At 44.5% G+C, this 21,986-nt stretch overlaps 1 protein-coding gene across 1 annotated transcript in view; it reads left to right on the plus strand.

The window, feature by feature from the left end:
* The window catches only part of ATP1B4 (ATPase Na+/K+ transporting family member beta 4), a 35,412-nt gene extending 22,070 nt beyond the window's left edge, over positions 1-13,342 (plus strand). The window contains exons 5-8 of the mRNA XM_043974220.1: positions 2,291-2,487; positions 9,282-9,338; positions 10,176-10,271; positions 12,938-13,342. Of these exons, the coding sequence (XP_043830155.1) occupies positions 2,291-2,487; positions 9,282-9,338; positions 10,176-10,271; positions 12,938-13,099 (512 nt within the window). The 3' untranslated portion in view covers positions 13,100-13,342. The remainder of the gene's footprint in view (positions 1-2,290; positions 2,488-9,281; positions 9,339-10,175; positions 10,272-12,937) is intronic.
* Positions 13,343-21,986: the final 8,644 nt, after the last annotated feature.

Consider the following 21,986-nt stretch of genomic DNA (forward strand, 5'->3'; position numbering starts at 1 on the left):
AGTGGAAATACCTCAAGAGGAACAATAAGAATGTGACTTCAGCTTCTATTTCGAAAATTATTTATGTGAACATAGTTGTTTTTCTAAAAAAGACCGGGGGTAAAAACCACCCTTGAACTGAATGTAGCTTTGTTTAAAAAAAAAGTACAGCTATAAACAGAAGGCGATTTCCATTTTCTAAGGGGGCTCTGTTAATATCAAAACCAACAAGCAAACAGCCTAGACCCAGAGTCAGGACAGCCGGTTATTAGCCTCAGTTCTGACCCACTATTAAGCATGCAGCCTAACCAGAAGCATGAAGGGCCTGGCACTAAGAAGGGGGTGGTGAGCCGGGTCTGACCGATACCTGACATTTGGAGCAGTAATGCTGAAAAAGCAGCCAGTGAGGGTAATGAGTTTCAGAGATACAGTTGAAGGGCTGCATCTGGCAACCCAGGAAACCCCGGGAAAGACCCCGGTTTTCAGTTCCCATTCTGGATGTTGCAGACCCAGCCACTTTCCAGGCCCCAGGGAAAGGGAAACAGGAAATGAAACCCTAAGCATCTCAGTCTTCTTATCTTTAAAATGGGGGAGTGGGGGTAGCTAGGTGGCACAGTGCATAGAGCACCAGTCCTGGATTCAGGAGGACCTGAGTTCAAATCCAGCCTCAGACACTTGACACTTACTAGCTGTGTGACCCTGGGCAAGTCACTTAACCTTCATTGCCCCCGCAAAAAAAACAAACAAATAAAATGGGGGAGAGGGATCTTTGGAGCACTAGCTGCCTTGAAAGGGTATTTGGAAGATGAAATGAAGAAGTGGATATAAAAACACTAGGGTGAATTGTAAAATGCTGAGTGCAAGTGATAAGGGAGAGGAAAGCAGCCCTGGCATAGGGAAGACCCAGGTTCAGGTCCCATCTCAGACACACACTGGCTGTGAGATGCTGGGCAAGTCCCTTAACTCTCAGTACCCTAGGCAGAGCTCTAAGATGATAACTTACAGAGAAGATTTCAGTCTGCCCTGTGCAAGGGACTTTCCTCATTGCAAGTTCCCTACCCCAATGAAATCACAGGTCTGGTTGTTCCTCCTCTTCTTCTTCTCCTCCTCCTCCTCCTCTTCTTCTTCTTCTTCTTCTTCTTCTTCTTCTTCTTCTTCTTCTTCTCCTTCTTCTTCTTCTCCTTCTTCTTCTTCTCCCCCTCTTCTTCTTCTTCTTCTTCTTCTTCTTCTTCTTCTTCTCCCCCTCTTCTTCTTCTTCTTCTTCTTCTTCTCCCCCTCTTCTTCTTCTTCTTCTTCTTCTCCCCCTCTTCTTCTTCTTCTTCTCCCCCTCTTCTTCTTCTTCTTCTTCTTCTTCTTCTTCTTCTTCTCCCCCTCTTCTTCTTCTTCTTCTCCCCCTCTTCTTCTTCTTCTTCTTCTTCTTCTTCTTCTTCTCCTTCTCCTTCTTCTCCTCCTCCTCCTCCTCCTCTTCCTCCTCCTCTTCTTCTCCTCATTATTAATATTATTATCATGGCATAGTAGATAGTCAACCTCAAAATTAAGACCTAAATTTAACCTCACCTCTGACACATCCTAGCTATGTCATTTAACCTCTCAATGCACCAAGCAGCTCTCTCTCTCTCTGACTATAAACTGAAGAGGTGTCCATCTGCATTATTGCAGGGTGTTTCTTCACCTGGGAGCTCCTCCCGGCAGTGAAATCACAAATTCAGTCCAAACAAAATTGTACCTATCAGCTATGGGTGGGGGTGGGGATAGATTGCCTCTGAGTTCCCTACTAATGCCAGAATTCTAGTTATTACACTATATTATATACCATTGTATAGTGAATGCCCGTGTTATTGTAATGCCGTCTCACCTGCCTAGCCAAGATTAATTTCTGTTTTCAAAAGCCCATTGATTGAACATCTGCTATGTGATCGGCCCCCTGGAGGCAGGGTTACAGCAACCCTGCGGTCCTGGGGTACTATCAAAGGAAAGCCAGCAGGGTTGTGGGCTCCTAGATCTTGAGCCGGAAGGGAATGCAGAGGTCAGCTAGTCTAATCCCAACAGGGAATCCCAGCATCACAGATGGGATTTGATCCCAAGACTTGTCATTTCAGAACTAGCGCTCTCTCCTTTGTACCCCACGGCACTACCTGTTAGTTGATTGACTGATTGGGGGCGGGGGCGGGAGCGAGGAGAGGGAGTTGGTGGAGAGAGTTCAATGCCTGACAGCTGCTCCTAGAGCCCAAGATGGAAGGCACTTTGAAAGGAGCCTAGAGGGAGGCCTTCCCATGGCGCCAGCCTCAATTTATACTCCCTCTGACTACAGCGTACAATGACAGCATTCAAGATGAAAAGAATCTGAACTGCACTCCCGGGAAGTATTTCATCCAGGAGGGAGCAGAGGACAAAGAGAAGAAAGCTTGTCAGTTCAAGCGCTCATTTCTGGGGAACTGCTCTGGCCTCGGCGACCCAACATTTGGTTATTCCACTGGGCAGCCTTGCGTCCTTTTGAAGATGAACCGGGTAAGGTCCACCTAGGGCATGGCCTCAGAGAAGCCCACTTGAGTCATCAGGGGAAAGAGAGGGAGCTTCAAATCTCTCTTGCCCTGGGCCTCTGTCTACACACTCAATGGGCCGGCCATTTGTCCTGAAGGCAGCAGCCAGATTTTGTCCTTGTGCCCACACTGCCCACTCTTGGAACCCATCATATTTTTTTCTTTCTCTCAAAACATTCTCAATGGGGGGCAGCTAGGTGGCGCAGTGAATAGAGCACTGGCCCTGGATTCAGGAGGACCTGAGTTCAAATCCAGCCTCAGACCCTTGACACTTACTAGCTGTGTGACCCTGGGCAAGTCACTTAACCCCCATGGCCCCGCAAAAACAAAAACAAAAACAAAACCATTCGCAATGATAAATTTTATTTTGATCCCTAATACAAATTCTTGAGCACATTTTTAGATGACTACCCCAGCATGTACAATTCCTGAAAACAGTTAAGTAAAGCAAATATAATAGGGTGATTAAGACTTATCGCACATAATAATAAGGTTGCAAAGTGATTTGCATATGGTATCTCCACCTTAAAGGTAGCCAGGTGGAACAGTGGATAGAGTGTTGAACTTGGGGTATAAAATATCTGAGTTCAAATTCTGCCTTAGACACTTACTGCATAATGCTGGGCAAGTCATTTAACCTGATTGCCTCAGTGTCCTCATCTGTAAAAGGAGGATAATAAGTATCTTCCTCCCAGCATAGTTGTAAGGGTAAAATGAGATATTTGTAAAGTACTTATCAAACCTTAAAATGCTATATAGGGACAGCTAGGTGGCGCAGTGGATAAAGCACCGGACCTGGATTCAGGAGGTCCTGAGTTCAAATCCAGATTCAGACCCTTGACACTTACTAGCTATGTGACCCTGGGTGTCACTTAACCCCAATTGCCTCACTTAAAAAAAAAAAGAATAACAGCTTCAGTAAAGTAGTAGGATACAAAATAAAGTCCAAAATATGAATAGCATTTCTAAATAGAACCAACAAAGACCAGGGAAAAAATGAGAAAATCCACTCAAAATAACCACAAAATCCATTAAATATCAAGACACTTGCAAGATTTATACAGGGGGTCTCAAAAATCTTAGTACTGTTTTAAGCCATTAGAGCTCAAATAGTTTTTTGGGGGGTTTTTGTGAGGCAATTGGGGTTTAAACTACAAAACATTCTTTACGGAAATAAAGACAAATAATTGAGGGGATAGTATTTATGATTGGTCCATGCTAATTAATATAAGAAAAATGATGAAATTACCCAAAGTAATTTACAGATTTAGCACTCTGCCAGTAAAGTCACTGAGGGAATGCTTTGAAGAACTGGACATGATAATAACATTAATTTGGAGGAATAAGAATCTAGAATTTCAAGCAAAAATGAAAAAACCATAGGAATAAAGGAAGTACTAGTTCAAAAATAGAAAAAAATAGATCAGTGGAAGAGACTGGATAAGCAAGAGCCCGAAGCCATTGAAAATGGTAGGACCGAGTTTGAGAAGAATTGTTGGGGAAACTGGAAAGCAGATTGGCAGCAATTGGGTTTATTTATTTTTACACTTTTATTTTTATTTACTTGTTAATCTGAACTTGGTGATAATGAACAAACATGAGCATTTCCAAAAACAGAATAGAAAGGGTTGACCATAAAATTGTAAATCCCTATGATGTACAGCTTACATTTAAAAAAATAATGCGATCAATTCAACACATCAGTTTCAAAGCTATCCTGCTTATCTACATCTCCCTCAGAACCTCCTTCTATTATCCTCTGTGCTTTTTCTCTTTATATACTACAGTGGCCACTTTTCTTTCTTGTTTAGTTAAAAATTCTCCCCAATCTCCTCCAAATTGAAAAAAAACTCATTTGTAACAAATAGACAGAGTCGAACAAAACAAATTCTCACATCGGCCATGTTTGAAAAGCATTCCAAATTTTTCTGTCAGTCACTGAGTAACATGTTTCATTATTAGTTCTCAGAAGTAATGTTTTTCTCAGTTGTTTTTCAGTCATGTGTGACTCTTCATGAGCCCTTTTCGGGGTTTTCTTGGAATAGATACTGGAGTGGTTTGTCATTTCCTTCTCCAGTTCATTTTACAGATGAAGAAACTGAAGCAAGCAGGTAAAGTGACTTGCCCAGGGTCACACAGCTAGTAAGTATCTGAGGTCAGATTTTAACTCAGTGAGATGAATCTTCCTGACTCTAGGCCCAGCACTCCATCCATTGCAGCACCACCTAGATGCCCCTAGTAGTGGTTGGTCATCAGCAATTATGTTTAGACCAACATCTTATACCATATACAACAATAAACTTCAAATAAACATAGGCCTGGGGGCAGCTAGATGGTGCAGTGGATGGGGCACCGGCCCTGGATTCAGGAGGACCTGAGTTCAAATCCGGCCTCAGACACTTGACACTTACCAGCTGTGTGACCCTGGGCAAGTCACTTAGCCCTCATTGCCCCATCAAAAACAAAAACAAATAAATATAGGCCTGACTATAAAAGGTCACACTATACAAAATTAGAGGAGAATGAAAGGGGGTGCCTTTCATAATTATGGCTAGGGGGAAATTTCTTAACCAGACAAGAGAGAAATGACCATAAAATGAAAATTAGAAAACTTTGTTTATATACCCCCCAAAAAAGCTTTTATAGGAACAAATCAATGTAGATAGAATAATAAAAGAAGCTTATTGGAGGAACTTTTCATCAAATATATAAAAGCATATCTGAGCTACATGAGGAATTAACACAAACATATCAGACCAAAAGCTATTCCATAATATAAAATGTCCAAAGGTTATAAACAAATAATTCTCAAAAGAGCTGCAAATTATCAACAACCACATGAAAATGGGTTTCTAATTATTAATAAGAGGAGAGATACAAATCAAGATGGCACTGAGAGTTCATTTCATACCTTGCAAATTGGCAAAAAAAATAGGAAGCTTTTGTTGGAAGGGCCGTGGGGAGGCAAGTATGCTAATAAATTGTCATGGAGCTGAGTTTTGGTCAAAGACATAAAGAAAAGCACCATATGTACATCAAAATATTTATAGCAGCACTTCTTGTGGCAACAAAGACCTGGAAACAAAAGAGGTGGCCAGACATTGAGGAAAGAGCTGAATAAACTGTTTTATCTGAATTTAGTAGAATATTATTTTTCAGCAAGAACATTTGTTTAAATGGATGCAGAGTGTAATAGGCAGAAACAGGGACAATTTACAAAATGACTACAATTGATGTAGATGAAAAGGTCACTCAAAAGAAACTCTACTCATGAGAGAAGTACAATGGAAGATTCTTGGAATGGAATGTTATAATGCATTGTCAGACACAATTACCCAATGGTGCAGTTTTGTTTACCTGCTTTTCTCTGTCAGGAGAGAGGGTTCAATTCCAGGGTTTGGGGAAGGGTGAGAGTGAATTTCCAAAAATGACTGTAATGTAAAAACGGAAGACACCAATAATGCTTTAAAAGGATGAGTGTGTGCTTTATTAATCACTACTGATGTCCTTTTGGGGAAAAAAAACCGAGCTTTGGGGGGGCAGCTAGGTGGTGCTGTGGATAAAGCACTGGCCCTGGATCCAGGAGGACCTAAGCTCAAATCTGGCCTCAGACACTTGACACTTACTAGCTGTGTGACCCTGGGCAAGTCACTTAACCCTCATTGCCCCACCCCACCCCCCAAAATTCGAGTTTTGTTGCTGCTTAAAATGATCTTCATTCAAATAGTTGTAGTCATTGTATACAAGGAGTCCCTAAAGTCTCAGAAACTTTAAGCTATTAAAAAAATCGTACTGAGACTTTTGGGACGCTCTGCATATTGTTCTTTGGGTTCTCATTTGTCCACTTTGTAACACTTCATATAGTTCTTCTCCTATTTGTTGGTCCTTCTACTAAAATTGGTCTATGATCTCATGGATTTAATTGGATTAATCTCCAAAGGTACAGATTGCAATGCAACCCTCCCTTCCTGTCCTGTGCCACTCTTGTCAATGTCCTCCCAACAGTACACGAACATTCCACCCAAATGTATTTGATTACATTCATAGAGGTACATGGTACAATGAAAGGAATATTGACTCTGAAAGCAAGAAGACATCTGATCCCATCTGTGATGCTTACTGACTCATATGACCTTGAGCAGTTCACTGTCCCTCCCTGGTCTCAGTTTCCTCATCTGTAAAATGAAGGGATTGGACTTGACAGTCTCTGAGGGCCCTTCTAGCTCTAGCTCTATAATCTTATATCTACAGCCTCATATATATATATATGAATCAGAATTTGTTCAGCCACTCCCCAGTCACACAGTTTGCTTCCAACTTTTTTGCTCAAGGAGATTACTGATAACAAGAAATGACCAATCTGTGCAATAAATATTTTCACACCAAGAAGTTGTTTCCTCAGTCAACAAGCATTTATTAAGTGCCTATTATGTGGCAGGCATTGTGCTAAGTGCTGGAGATACAAAGAAAGGCAAAAGATAGTACCTGCCCTCAAGGAGCTCACATTCTGATAGAGGAGGCAACATGCAAAGAACTATATTCATATGAGATATAGACCAGATAAATTGGAGATCTCTCAGAGGGATGGCACTTGCCCTGAGGGGGACCAGGAAGTAGAAGGTACAACACTAACTTTGACTTGATGGAAGCCAGGAGGTAGAGATGAGGAGGAAGCTCATTCCCAGACATGAGGGTCAGCCAATGAAAATGCACATAGAGTGACCTGTGGGAGGAACAGCAAGGAAGCCAGAATCACTGAATCATAAAGTATATGAGTGGGGCAGCTAGGTGGCGCAGTGGATAGAGCACCCGCCCTGGAGTCAAGAGTACCTGAGTTCAAATCCGGCCTCAGACACTTAACACTTACTAGCTGTGTGACCCTGGGCAAGTCACTTAACCCCGATTGCCTCACTAAAAAAAATAATAACAAAATAAAGTATATGAGTAAGGTGTAAGAAGACTGTAAAGGTAGGAAGAGGCCAGTTTACAATAAGTTTTTATCTTTTTTTAAGGCAATCAGGGTTAAGGGACCTGCCCAGGGTCACACAGCTAGTAAGTATCTAAGGTCAGATTTGAACTCAGGTCCTCCTGACTTCAGGGCCAGTGCTCTATCCACTGTGCCACCTAGCTGTTCTAGTAATGACTTTTCAAAGCCAAACAGAGGGTTTTATAGTTGATCCTGGAGGTAATAGGGAGCCACTGAAATTGATGGAATAGGAGGATTACATGGGCAAATCTGTGTTTTAGGAAGATCGCTTTGACAGTTGAGTGGAGAAAGGAGTGGAATGGGGCGAAACTTGAGCCAGAGACACCAACCAGCAGGTTACTTAATAGTCCAGAGGTGAGATGATAAGGGCCTGCAACAGGTGGTGGCAGTGTCTGAAAAAAGAAGGGGCAGTCCACTGGAGAGATGTCGCAAAGGTAGAATGCCCAGGACTTGGTTAGGGGGGGAGTGAGAGAAAAGAATCAAGTATGGCACCTTGTTTCCAAGCCTAGATAGTCATCCCTTGACAGTAACAGGGAAATTAAGAAGAGGAGAGGGTTTGGGGAAAAAGGTCACAAGTTCAGTTTTGGACAGGTTGAGTTTAAGGTGTCCATAAAACCTCCAGTTTAAGATGTCCAATAGGCAGTTGGGAATGGGAGACTGGAGGTTAGGGAGGGAAGCCATGACTGGATAAAGAGATCTGGGATTCATGAGCATACATGATCATTGAATCCATGGGAGCTGATGAGGCAAGGTTCTCAATTAAGAAGGTGAAGAGAAGAAGAGCCACTGGAAGTTTAAGAAGTGAAAAGGTTTGCAAAAGCTGCTGGAAGTGTTGGGATAGTGAATTGATTAGGGAAGTATAAATAGCCTTACTGCAGTGAGGGCTCAGCGGCTGAATGGGATGATAAGAATGTACCAGGACAGATGGGGGCAATGTTAGGTCTAACCCCTCTTGTAACCCACTCCCCCAACAAAGTTCTTTAACTTGAACCCCAAGTCTTCCTACTATAGGTCAGTTTCATGTACAATCACTGTGAAGGGGGAGTGGAGTGAGAGGGCAAGAGGAGCGGCACTGGAATATAGAACCAGAGAGTTCATAGCAAAGTTTCCATTCTTTGAATCATCAGCAAGGTACCACTGATAGAGCCACTTAAGTTAGAGGACAAAAGAATCCCCCCAAAGGTCTGTCTGCCTTCCTCCCTTCCTTTCTTTCTCTATCTCTTTCTTTCTTTCTCTTTCTTCCTTCCTTCCTCCCTCTTTCTCTTTCTCTTTCTCCTTCCTTTTACTTTCTCTTTCTCTCTTTCATTTCCTCCCCTTTCTTTCTTTCTTCCCTTTTTCTTTTTTTGCTTTCTTTCCTCCCCTTCCCTTTTTCTCTCCCTTCCTTTATCTTTCTATTCCTTTTTTCAATATTTTTCTCTTTCTTCTTTTCTCTCTCCCCTCTCTGCTTTCCTATCTCCTTTTCTCCCTTCCTTCCTTCCTTCCTTCCTTCCTTCCTTCCTTCCTTCCTTCCTTCCTTCCTTCCTTCCTTCCTTCCTTCCTTCTGGATATCTCCTCTGTATTTAACATGTTCTTTATATATTGTAGTGAACTATGTGCATGTCTTGTGTCCCACTAGATTAAAAACTCCTTGAGGTCAGGGACTACAGTTTATTAAATCTTCACATCTCCCTCAACACCAAGTATAGGACACTAGATACAATTTGTGCTCAATAAATGTCCATGAAATCAAAGTCCATTCAATTAAAGCTAGTTGTTGTTGGTTTTGCTTTAAATAGATTGTAGGCTTTCATCCTGGCAACGGAGAACCTGTGAAGGTCAACTGCCATGTTCAGGTAATGTTTCTGTTTGACTCAACTTTTGATCCCAGAAAACTTTGAGGGAAAAGTTGCCCCTATATATTACTAAAGGCCTTAATCATGTTGTGTTTGGGTAAAGTCATGTTCAGCAGTCCCCAAACTCATTGGGGCCCAGAACACTTTAGGGCTTAAAATGCTGGTCTGGGGATGGGGGTAGGAAATATTACTGAGACAAAGGAAGACTTGAGTCACTTTGGAGCAAAATGAAGGAAATTAAATCTGTTTTATACTGATTAGTCACTGGCCATATTAAGCATTTGGTGTATACTATCATTTCATTATTTTTTAACATCAAATTAACCAAAGGTTTATCTATTTTATTGTGTTTTTTTCATAAAACCATCTTTTTATTTTATTGATTAATTCTATAGTTTTCTTGTTTTCAATTTTATTAATTTCTCCTTTGATTTTTAGGATTTCTAATTTAGTATTTAGTTGGAGATTTTAAATTTGTTCTTTTTTTCTAGCTTTTTTAGTTGCATGCCCAATTCATTGATCTCTTCTTTCTCTATTTTACTCATGTAAGCATTTAGAGATATAAAATTTCCCCTAAGCACTGCTTTGGCTGCATCCCGTAGGTTTTCATATGTTGTCTCATTATTGTCATCCTCTTGGATGAAGTTATTGATTGTTTCTGTGATTTGTTGTTTGACCCACTCATTCTTTAGTGTGAGATTATTTTGTTTCCAATTAATTTTCATTCTACCTTTCCCTAGCTCTTTATTACATGTAATTTTTATGGTATCATGATCTGCGAAGGATCCAGCTCCACCATTCCTAAGCCAAGTGCCCTTTGTGTTTTCTCCTCTCCAGAAAGGCAACAAGAGTGATCTCAAATCCATGGACTTCTATCCAGAGGCTGGCACATTTGACCTCAGTTACTACCCCTACTATGGCAAGCTCACTCATGTAAGTACCCGTCCCCCCACTGACCCCTGGAATGCTAATTGCCCAAAAAACAAGACTGTGTACATATGTCTGTGGAGGAAATAGAAATAAGGCAGGGTCCCCGAAGCCTAGGACCACTGCTGAGGGCCTTTCCTTCTGTTTCTCCTTTTTCCCCATCCCTTCTTCTTTCTATGTCTTTCCCTCCTTCCCTCCCTCCCTCTCTTCCTTTCCTTTTACCCAATTCAGTTCTATGAGCTTGACCTCAAAAAACTTATATACTATTGGGGGAAGACAACATGTCCACGTATTTGCAAATACTATATATATATATATATATATATATATATATATATATATATATATATATATATATATATTATGTAATCCTTGGAATTTAAGGAGGGGGAAAGCACTATTGACTGGGAGAACGAGGATAGTCCTTGTGTGGGAAGTAACACTTAAGCTGAGACTTGAAGGGAGCTAGGGGTTCTAAGAAGTGGGGGTGAGGAACAAGAGCATGCTAGGCAGGAGGCACAGCCCATGCAAAGGAAAGGTGGCAGGAGATAGAATGTTGTATGCAGGGAAGAGCAAGCAGGCCCGTTTCTTGGCTAGAACATATCGTGCTTGAGACAAAATTATGAAATTGATCTACAAAGATACATTGGAGCCAGGCTGTGAAGGGTTTTATAACGTGGAACAAAAGACGAGTTTGTATTTGATCCAAGAGGCTTCTTCAGCTGGATAGTGACAGAGAACTATGCTTTAAGAACATCTCTTTTGCAGCTATATAAGGGATGGATCAGAGATGGGGGGGACTTGAAACATAGAAACACATTTTCGAGGTCGTTGCAATAATTCAAGTGGGAGATGGTTGTTCTTCATGCTTTAAGAGGACCAAAATGACATCACTATGGTGGGGTCAGGGTACAGTGTGTCCGACTGTGGCTGATCAGACCAACAGGAGCTTGAAAAGGCTCTGCCACAGGTCAGGCACAAAGAGTCCGTATGAATATTTGGGATGGGGATGGCTCTAAATTTGTGCATCTCACATTTCTTTGGAGCTCCTGCAAAATTGCTTTGCATGTAGAATACTAGGGTGTTTGAGGTCTAAGTGGAGAGGAAACACAAGGGAGCAGCTAGGTGGCACAGTGGATAGAGCACTAGCCCTGGATTCAGGAGGACCTGAGTTCAAATCCAGCCTCAGACACTTGACACTTACTAGCTGTGTGACCCTGGGCAAGTCACTTAACCCTCATTGCCCCGCCCCCGCAAAAAATATGCATTGGTATAGGAAAGTCCTCCCTGGGTACTTCCAAATACTTCTAAGACCCAGTCCTTATCCCCTATACCCCTATTATTGGGTAACTCTGAGTTAAGAAGACCTCAGACACTTACTGAGACCTTGGTACAAGTCACTTAACCTTTGTCTGTTTCAGTTTCCTCAACTATCAAATAAGGATAACAATAGCACCTAACTTGCAGGGTTGTTGTGAGGCTCAAATGAGATATTTGTAAAGTGCTTAGCACATAGTAGGTGGTTAATAAATGCTTATCCCCTCACACAACACTCCCCCTCCCCCAGCCTAGTGGGACATTCAGTTTAAATTGTTCAAAAGGCAGTCTGGTGATATGGGACTGGAAGCCAATAGAACTCTCAGGACTGGATATATTGATCAGATCCAAGAGTCCTCTCATAGAGATAGTAAGTCAATAGCACATGACAAGGTCTCCAAGAATGCACACAGAGAAGAGTAGATTGCCCAGGACACAGCTAGTTAGTGTCAAGTGTCTGAGGCCATATTTGAACTCAGGTCCTCCTGAATCCAGGGCCGGTGCTTTATTCACTGTGCCACCTACCTGTCCCAGAGAACAAGATATCCTTGAAGAAATTTCCAGTTCTGTGTGGATTAAACCTGAAACCCCAATTGATTCTCTCCTTTCTTATTAGAAATCTTTCTAGGAAATGCCTGAAGCCATGGGAGGTAGTGTGGCATATTGTCTAGGAGTCAAGAAGGCCCTAGTTCAAATCCTGATTCTAAAGGTGTGATTTGGCCAACCCGCCCATCCTCCCTGGGCCTCAGTTTACTCATCTTCAAAATGAGAGCACTATGTTAATTGGCTTCAGAGGTCCCTTCTAGATCTCAGTTAACATGCTCTGGTCTGATTGTGACTTTGAGACAGGTGCTTCATCATAGCTTCCTCCTCTATAAAATAAGGGGGTTACACTAAAGAGCCTCTTACAGCCTCTTACAGCCTCTTTCAGCTCTAGAGCTGATTCTATGTGTGACCTTGAACAAGTCCCTTAACCACTCTGGGCCTCAGTTTCCTCCTTTTTAAAATGAAGGGGCTGGATTAGAAGGCCTCTGAGGTCCCTTCCAGCTCTACAACCAAAGCCCTAGGTGGGGTCTTGGGCAAGCCCCTTCCCCTCCCTGGGCCTTAGTTTCCTCATTTGTAAAATGAGGGGCCTGGACTAGATGGCCTCTGAGATCTCTTCAAATTTTCCATCTAGGATGGATGCAACATCATTATTTCCCTGCCTCAGTAAGCAGAGTGTCTACATTGTTGTCCTATGGGTTTGTAGCCCATCCTGAACTGATCCCCACCCAAGCCTGACGAAGGAGAATGGGGATGAGGCCGATGCTCCCCCTTCCTTCTACTTCATTCTTGAACTCTCTTCCTGCCTGCAGGTCAACTACACATCCCCACTGGTGGCCGTGCACTTCACTGAAGTGAAGAAGAATCGGGCTGTGGCTGTGGAGTGCCTCTTGGAGGGCAAAAACATTCAGAACAACATCACCAATGACCGGTTCGTGGGCCGGGTGCTCTTCACTCTGAATATCGGCGGGTAGCTGCTTGGGTCCCCCAGCCCCACCCCGACCCCCGTCCCCCTGATGATTCCCACACGTATCACCGATAGCTACCAACCTTCCCCCACTCTACTCCCCCACCCCCGTGAGGACACGGCCACAGATCACTTAGGAAGAAAGCACTCTCCATGGCCTTGGTTTTCGAGAGGTCACCCTGGTGACCCACAAATGGACTGATATTTCCTTTGCTTCCACTTAATAAAGTAAGAACCACTTGTGCTGTTAGCTATCACACTGTAACATCGATGTGAGCATATGCCAAGCCCAGGGTAACCTTGATTCTAAAGTCATGAGGGGGTAGCATGGGCAAATGGGAACCAAGGACTTGGGTTGGGATCTGCCTCTATCACTCATTACCTCCCTGACCAGCCAAGACTTTTCCTTTCTCTGTCTACACTCAGAGCTCCATGGGGACGAGGGAGCCAAGGGAGGGGGACTCATTGGAGCTGCTAAACAGAGAGGCAGCATGGACTTGGAAGATCTGGGGTCAAATCCTGCCTCAAACACTTATGTTAGTTGTGTGCCCCTGGGCAGGTCCTTTCCCATGTCTGGGCCCCAGTTTTCTCCTTTGTCAAATGAAGGGGTTGGATTAGATTTGGGTCTCTTACTCACTAGCTGTGTGACCCTGGGCAAGTCACTTAACCCTCATTGCCCCCCCCAAAAGCAAAGAGAACCTTAGATTTGAGTCTCTGAGGTCCCTTCCAGCTCTAGCAGCCTATGTGTGACCTTGGACAAGTCCTTTCCCTCCCTGGGCCTCAGTTTCCTCCTCTGTAAAAATGAAGGGATTGGACTAGATTTAGGTCTCTGAGGTTCCTTCCAGCTCTAGAATCTAAGGTTCCCATGATCTCTGAGGGCCAATTCAGTTCTGATGAGTTCTAGGGCTGTTAGTTTTCAGAGGGGAGGCCTAGAACATGAATTTAAACCAGGATGCTGGCTCACCTCTGGCTATCAAAACCTTCTTGGTCCATTGGGCATGTCAATGAAGCAGAATAGAAATGCCCAAGATGCAGCACAAAGCTCTGTGAGCAGGGGCTGCTCATCATGCCCAACCAGCCAACTGACTGCTTTCCACCTCTGCCCACATCCAAATGCTTTCTTTCTTTCTTTTTTTTTTTGGGGGGGGGGGTGAGGCAATTGGGGATAAGTGACTTGCCCAGGGTCACACAGCTAGTAAGTGTCAAGTGTCTTTGGCCAGATTTGAACTCAGGTCCTCCTGAGTCCAGGGCCGGTGCTCTATCCACTGCACCACCTAGCTGCTCCCAAATGCTTTCAAAACTTTGCCCATTTGGTTCCCAGCATCCTGATTCAGAGACTGTTATGGGGTATGATCCTCAGACTGCCAATGGAAGGGGGAACCCTCTAGCTGACTAGACGTGGCTAGAAGCTGAGCCCTCAATGGGAACTTCTGTAGGAAGGGCCTCCGCCAGCCAACAAGCAGGCCCAGGGCTAGCTGGAGGGGGCGGGGAGGGGGGATGGACGCTCTGATGGCCCTGCAGTCTCCCAGCTCCCTCCCAGCCCAGGAACTGCAATCAGGGCATAACAGCTGGCCCATGGCTCTGGCCAACTCATGCTGATCCCAAGGCCCATTCTCCAGTGTGGGGATTATCTAGGCAGATCCTGGCTGCTTCTCCCCTTCCCTTCTGCCACCTGCCACTTCAATGCCTCTGGCTGCCCCTGCCAGGTGGTGGGCTGAGCAGAGGAACAGCAGCCATGACCACAGCCAGTCAGAGCAGATACTGGAGAGCAGCTGGGGCTGGGAAAAAGAACAAAGCCGTGGGATCCTATTCGGATTGGAATTAGCCACGCTGTTATAGCTCCCGTCGCCCCCTAGCATGAATGTATTGATAAGTCAAAATGAGGTGGAGGAGTCTGGAAATTGGGGGAACGGGGATAGGGAGGGCAAAGTGAACTTCTACTTTAAAGTTCCATAAATAACAACAACAACAATAACACTGACAATCTATTCGTTATCATAAATTATAATTAGACAATAAATTATTTTTAGATTTTTTATTATTATTATATCATTAGCAATAATAGCTCAAGTTCCTAATACCCTTTAGGAAAAATGTTTGAGAGAAGTTGAACAGAGGTTATTCTTCCCATTTTGGAGATGAGGAAACTGAGATTTAGAAAATAGAAGGGACTGGTTCAATGTCACACAATGAGGAAATGAGGTAGCCTTTAAAACTAGTCCTGCTGGGGGGCAGCTAGGTGGCACAATGGATAAAGCACCAGCCCTGGATTCAGGAGGACCTGAGTTCAAATCCGGCCTCAGACACTTGACACTTACTAGCTGTGTGACCCTGGGCAAGTCACTTAACCCTCATTGCCCTGCAAAACAAAAACAAAAAACTAGTCCTGCTGACTCTATTTCTTTCCATCCTGCCATTTTGTAAAAATATGGAAGGCACTGATGCAAATCCCTACAGTCACGCAGTCCCTTGGCCACAGTTAAGGCCTAAGCTCACATCAGAAAGGGAATCTCCCCACACATAATTCACCCTGGTCGACTTCACCCCAGGACCCTCCCCACTCCCCATTCCCTAGTTTAAAAGACCTCGACCTTCAGAATCAAGCAGTACAGTAACCCAATAACCCACCTCCACAGAGACTAAAACATTATATGGCACAAGATTGACACAACCAATTTGACAAACATTTAGGAAACAATCATTTGCCAGGCATTCCGCTAGATGCTGGGAATCACAAAGACAAAAATAAAACATCCCACTCGGGGAGCTTATATTCTATCAGAGAAATATAACACAGCTAAGTAAAGACAAATTTTATACAAAGTATTTTCAAGAGGGAGAGAATATAGATAATGGAGTTGGGGGAAGGGGAGAGGAAGTCCAGAAAGGCCTAATGGAGGAGGTGGGATCTCTGACACACCAAGAAAGAAGTTCAGGACTCTGGATCACAGAATCACCGAAAGTTGAAGTCAGAAGTGACCTGGGAGTCTAGCAAGGCCAGCCTGTCTGTCTGGTACCAGAACCAGATCTCAACAGCATCCCCAACAAGTAAGTGGTCATGCAGCTTTGCTCAAAGCCTTCCAAATATGAGGCCTAACTCCCTAACTCTTCCCCCCACCCCCAGAGCAAGCCCTTCCATTTGGGGACAATTCTAATTCTAATTAAACCTGAATTGGCCTCTAGACCTTCCACCCATTGCATCTGGTCCTGCTTTCTGCGGCCAAGCAGAGCAAGGTCGATCTGTCTTCCATATGATAGTTGAGATTCATTTCTCCCGATTCCAGGTTCGAGGTCCTAATATACTATGAGGGTCATTCAATGTGTCTCTAAAATATGCACATAGATACATGGGACATTGGTTTACATGGAAAAAATCAAGGGCAAGTAAAAAAAAACATGTGTCCAAACATGGAGAACCCTGCTTGCATTTCAGGAGACATAAGAAACCCAAGTTGAGCCCAAGAATCATTCTGTCTTCACCATGTTCCTTTCAGATATTAGAGACAAGCACATTCTTTTTTTTTCTTTTTTTTTTCAGGGGCAATGAGGGTTAAGTGATTTGCCCTGGGTCACATAGCTAATCAATGTCAAGTGTCTGGGGCTGGATTTGAACTCAGGTCCTCCTGACTCCAGGGCCGGTGCTTTATCCACTGCACCACCTAGTTGCCCCCCCAACTGGTTTGTTGTTTTTTTTTAATTTCTATCCATAAAGCTAACACTCAATATGAAAACACCAGCAAATGGGAGAGGAGACAGGAAATGTCTCGCTGACTGCTTTGTCCTCCAGTTGGAACTCTATTTGAGAGTAATTTGAGATATCCTTAATGATAAGTCTGTGGTCAGTTCAGTGTGGAAATAAACTCTGCCCTGCTAGCTGGATGCTGCTTAGTGAAATCACCCACCATGTCTAAACTGAAGCCAAGCCAATGATAGACTCGAAGAATAGAATTCATTTAAGGCCTATGTTCCCTAAGAAGACCTTAGATCTCCCCTCTGGGCTAACCATAATCGGGGGAAAATATATATATTTTTTAATTTCAGCCTCTCTCCCTCCCCCAATCACCTCTACGATATCTGAGGGACTATTTAACATCTCACAAAGACAAGAGCCACATCAGGCAGAGCAGTGTACTGACCTGCAAGTCAAGGAGATCTGGACTTGAGTTCCAGCTGTCTCTCATTACCCAGGTGCCCTTGGACAAGTTTCACTCACACACACACACACACACACACACACACACACACACACACACACACACACACACACACACACACACACACACACACCCATGATTCAGTGGCTTGTAAATGAATTTTTGAGATCTCATGGTATGGTGGAAAAGAAGATTTAAAAGCAAAGGACATGGGGCAGTTAGGTGGCACAGTGGATACAGCACCAGCCCTAGATTCAGGAGGACCTGAGTTCAAATCCGGCCTCAGACCCTTGACACTTACTAGCTGTGTGACCCTGGGCAAGTCACTTAAGCCCAATTGCCTCACCAAAAGAAAAGCAAAGGACCTGAGTTCAAATTTGAACTCTGACACTACTGGTGTGACCTAGGGCAGAGTCACTAGAGCTCTTGGGGCCTTAGTTTCCCCATCTGAAAAATGAGGGGATTGGACTAGGTCAGCAGTTCTCAGACCTTGTGGGCTCAGAATTCCTTTACACTCTTGAGAATTATTGGAGACCCACTGAAGAGCTGTTGTTGATGTGGGTCATATCTATCAATATTGACCACATGAGAAATGAAGACATCTTATTATAAAAATAGTTTTGACTTTAAGGATCAACTGGAAGGGTCTTAAGGCCCCCCAGGAATCCCCAGACCATGCTTTGAGAACCACTAGCCTGGATGGCCTCTGAGGTCCCTTTCAGCTGTAGATCTAGGGTCCTAGGTGTGACCTTGGGCAAGTCACTTCCCCTCCCTGGGCCTCAGTTTCCCCTTCTGTAAAATGAAGGGGTTGGACCCAGTGGCCTCTGAGGTCCCTTCCAGCTCTAAACCTATGGTCCTTTGATTACTTACATGCATTTATCAGTTATGCCAGTAACCCATGGTCCAGGGTTTCCCCAAACTCTGAACTCAAATAGGGCCTCAGTTTCCACATGTGTAAAATGGGTGGAAGGATGTTGTACTAGATGATCTCTGAGGTACCTTCCAGCTCAAGATCTCCAGTCCTAGATATGACCTTGGGCAAGTCCTTTCCCTTCCCTGGGCCTCAGTTTCCTCCTCAGTAAAATGAAGGGGTTGGAGCCAATGGCTTCTGAGGGTCCTGCCAGCTGTAGATCCCTAGATGTAGTGTGACCTTGGGCTAATTGCTTCAACTCTCCAGACCTTGGTTACTCATCATCTATAAAAAGATGGGGCTAGACTGCTGAGCTCTAAGGAGTCTTCCTGCTCTGGGTCAAATGAGATGCCATTTGTAAAGCACTTGGCACAGTGCCTGGCACATAGTAGGCACTTAATAAGTGCTTCTTCCCATTCACCTCCTTATACAGTCTGATAGACTCCTTACTACAGAGCTGGAAGGGCTCTCAGAGGCCTCTAGTCCACCCCCCCCCATTTTACAGAAGAGGAAACTGAGGCCCATGGAGGACAGGGGACTTGTCCAAAGTCACACAGGTAGTGAGTATTGGTGGCAGGATTTGTTTGTTCTGTAGGACTTGTTATTCAATGAAATCTTTTGTCTCAGCTCTGTCACATGCAGGGTTAGTAAGGCCTGGAGCTGGCCTGGGGTAGAGCCAAGGCAGCTGCTCATGCACATGGTATCAGGGCAGTTGTTTTCTATTCTGTCCTTTCCAGGAGCATCCCAGTCCAAGCATCAAGAAGCCCCCTTGGGGCAGCTAGGTGGCGCAGTGGATAGAGCACCAGCCCTGGATTCAGGAGGACCTGATTTCAAATCTGACCTCAGACATTTAACACTTACCAGCTGTGTGACCCTGGGCAAGTCACTTAACCCCAACTGCCTCAACAAAAATAAAAAATAAGGCCCCTTAATGTGGATCCCTCCAGCCCTTCCTCCCAGCCCAGCTCCAGAAGCCCCTGCAAGTGGACCAGGCCTGGCCTCCAGCCCACTGTCCCTGGAGCCTAGGGCACAAGGAAGGAAGGAACTGGCCCATAAACCCCAAACTTAGGAAGCCAGCTTTCTATCACAGCTCTTAGGAAGTTGTTGACCACAATTAATGGAAATGAAGATGACCCAGCCTACTTCCTCCTTCTCAGGCTTATTAGTCACTGAACTCCAGGGTGGGCTCTTGTGGGGAAAAGCTGAGGAAGGGAACGGGAGGTGTGGTGGTTAGCGCTTCGGCAAGCGTCTTGGCGGGAGGAGAGGCGGGGAGGGAAAGTGAAAGTGATTTCACTGCTGAGGACTTTCCCTCTGGGCCTGGGCAAGGCTGCTCTAGCGGGCCCAGGCTACCAGCTCAATCCTCCTCCCCATAGTTTTCTTTCTGGAGGAGAGAGATCAGCACTAAAGAGGTGCTTTCTGCAAAGCCAAACAAAATTAGGTCAGAAACACTGCAACACCCCCCACACACACACACACACAAACACACATTTCCCTGGTTCTCTGTTCCCCCCCCCCCCCCCCCCCCCCCGCCTCCCCGCCCCAATAGCCTGAACCAAACCAAACCAAGTCAAACCACCATAATAGGCATGGCCAAGGGCGGGCCTAGCCAGCCCAGGACTCAGGCCTCTGTCCTTATCCTGCCCTGCCCTCTCCTGGCTGAATGTGCTTCTGCCTCTGGAGCCTCCTGCTGGCTCTCCCTCTGCCTCTCAGCAGATGGCCCTCCCTCCCTCCCTCTCATCCTGCTGCAAGGCCCAGCTCCCCTCAGTCTGGAAACCCTCTCCCCACTCCTGCCATTCATTCTTCCTGGCTCAGCTCTCTGAGCTTGCCCCTCTCCTTTGTAGTGGGATGGATTGTTTCCATGGCATTCTCCCCTCTCCCCAGCCCCCCACTCCCCATAGGCTCAGGGACCGGGCCTGGCCCCTTGATTTCATTGCTCTAGGGAACTGCTAGAAGAGGAAACCCCCTTTACTCAGGAGGAGCAGCGCCTTTTCTGCCATTGCTAGGTAAAATGGAGGTAACAGCACGGACTTCATAGGATTGTGGTGAGGATCGAACAAGATAACACCCATAGCGCTTCACGAACCTTAAAACGTTATATGGACAGAGTATTATGAGTTATATAAAGCAAAAATGGTGCTGGTAATAATAATAATGAGGATGTCAAAGAGGAAGATTAATAAGAAGAATAAGAATAAGAAAAGTCTTAGGCTAGGAATTCTTAACATGGAGCCCCCAGGGGTCTGTGAAGAGGGAGAAAGATGCATTACACCCTGATTTTCACTAACCTTTGGTTTCCTTTACCATCCTCAATATTTTATTTTATTCATTTACAAATCTGATTCTGCAAAGGGTTCACTAGATGGCCAGAGGACTCCAGGACACAAACTGGGTTAAGGACCACCCTCCCCACAGACTCTCTCTCTCTCTCTCTCTCTCTCTCTCTCTCTCTCTCTCTCACACACACACACACACACACACACACACACACACACACACACACACACACACACACCTTAGACAGTAATACAGTTATTGAGGGGGAGTGTCCTTGTCCACAGTGGAAAAATACTGAAAGGGGATTTGAAGATGACCACACAGCCCCACTTAAACGTCCCCTTCTTCTGGAAGCCAGAGGGGAGAAAGAATCCAGGTGCTCCCCAATGTCCAAAGAGAAGGGGTTTCTATTTGGGGGAGAGGTTTTGCAGAGAATGTCTCTGAACAATGAGAGGACAACAGCTGGACTGATAACCTTGAACTGGTCCAGAAGACTCCCAAACATTCATGACTCTATTTACCTTCTTTTTTTGAAGCTTTTATTTCATTTCCTTTCCATTAATGAGGTGTTTACTTTCTCTCCCTCTCACCTCCTTGAATAAGAATAATAGTTAATATTTAGGGGGCAGCTAGATGGCACAGTGGATGGAGCACTGGCCCTGGATTCAGGAGGAACTGAGTTCAAATCCGGCCTCAGACACTTAACACTTACTAGCTGTGTGACCCTGGGCAAGTCACTTAACCCCAATTGCCTCACTAAAAAAAAAAAAAGTTAATATTTAGGTAGCACTTAGTGGGAACTAGACACTGTGTGGTACTAAGTGCTTTTTACAAATATCTCATTTGATCTTCACAACAACTCTGCGAGGTAGGTGCTATAAATAACCCCTTTTTGCAGATGAGGAAATGGAGGCAAACAGAGGTTAAGTGACTTGCCCAAGGTCATACAACTAGGCAGTGTCTGAGGTCACATTTGAACTAGGTCTTAATTCTAAATCCAACACTCTATCCACTGCGCCACCTAGAGGCCTCCCTGTTTGAGAAAGGGGAAAAAATAAAGGGGAAAAAATCTTGTAAAAAAGATATCTAGTGGGGGCAGCTAGATGGCGCAGTGGATAAAGCACTGGCCCTGGATTCAGGAGGACCTGAGTTCAAATCCGGCCTCAGACACTTGACACTTACTCACTGTGTGACCCTGGGCAAGTCACTTAACCCTCATTGCCCCGCCAAAAAAAAAAAAAAAAGATATCTAGTCAAGCAAAACAAATCTCCACATTGGCCATGTCCCAGAATGCTTCTCCAGTCCATTGCCTCTATCAGGAGGAACTCAATTTTCCCTTTGATGCACTTGACTGTATTGCTTAAGTTTTGCTTTTTAACTTAGGTTTTGATTTCCTAGGAAGCAGCCTCCCCTAGCACCCAACCCTTCCCTCTTCAGAGATAAACCAGGTGCATCCAATTTCCTTTATATCCTGTTTTGCCACCCACTTAGAAATGCCTTGCAAGGAAGAATAATAACTAACATTTACCTTTTATATATAATATTTTCTTTTCCC

Source organism: Dromiciops gliroides, chromosome X (genome assembly GCF_019393635.1).
Source record: "Dromiciops gliroides isolate mDroGli1 chromosome X, mDroGli1.pri, whole genome shotgun sequence".
In the NCBI taxonomy this organism is placed as follows: Eukaryota; Metazoa; Chordata; class Mammalia; order Microbiotheria; family Microbiotheriidae; genus Dromiciops; species Dromiciops gliroides.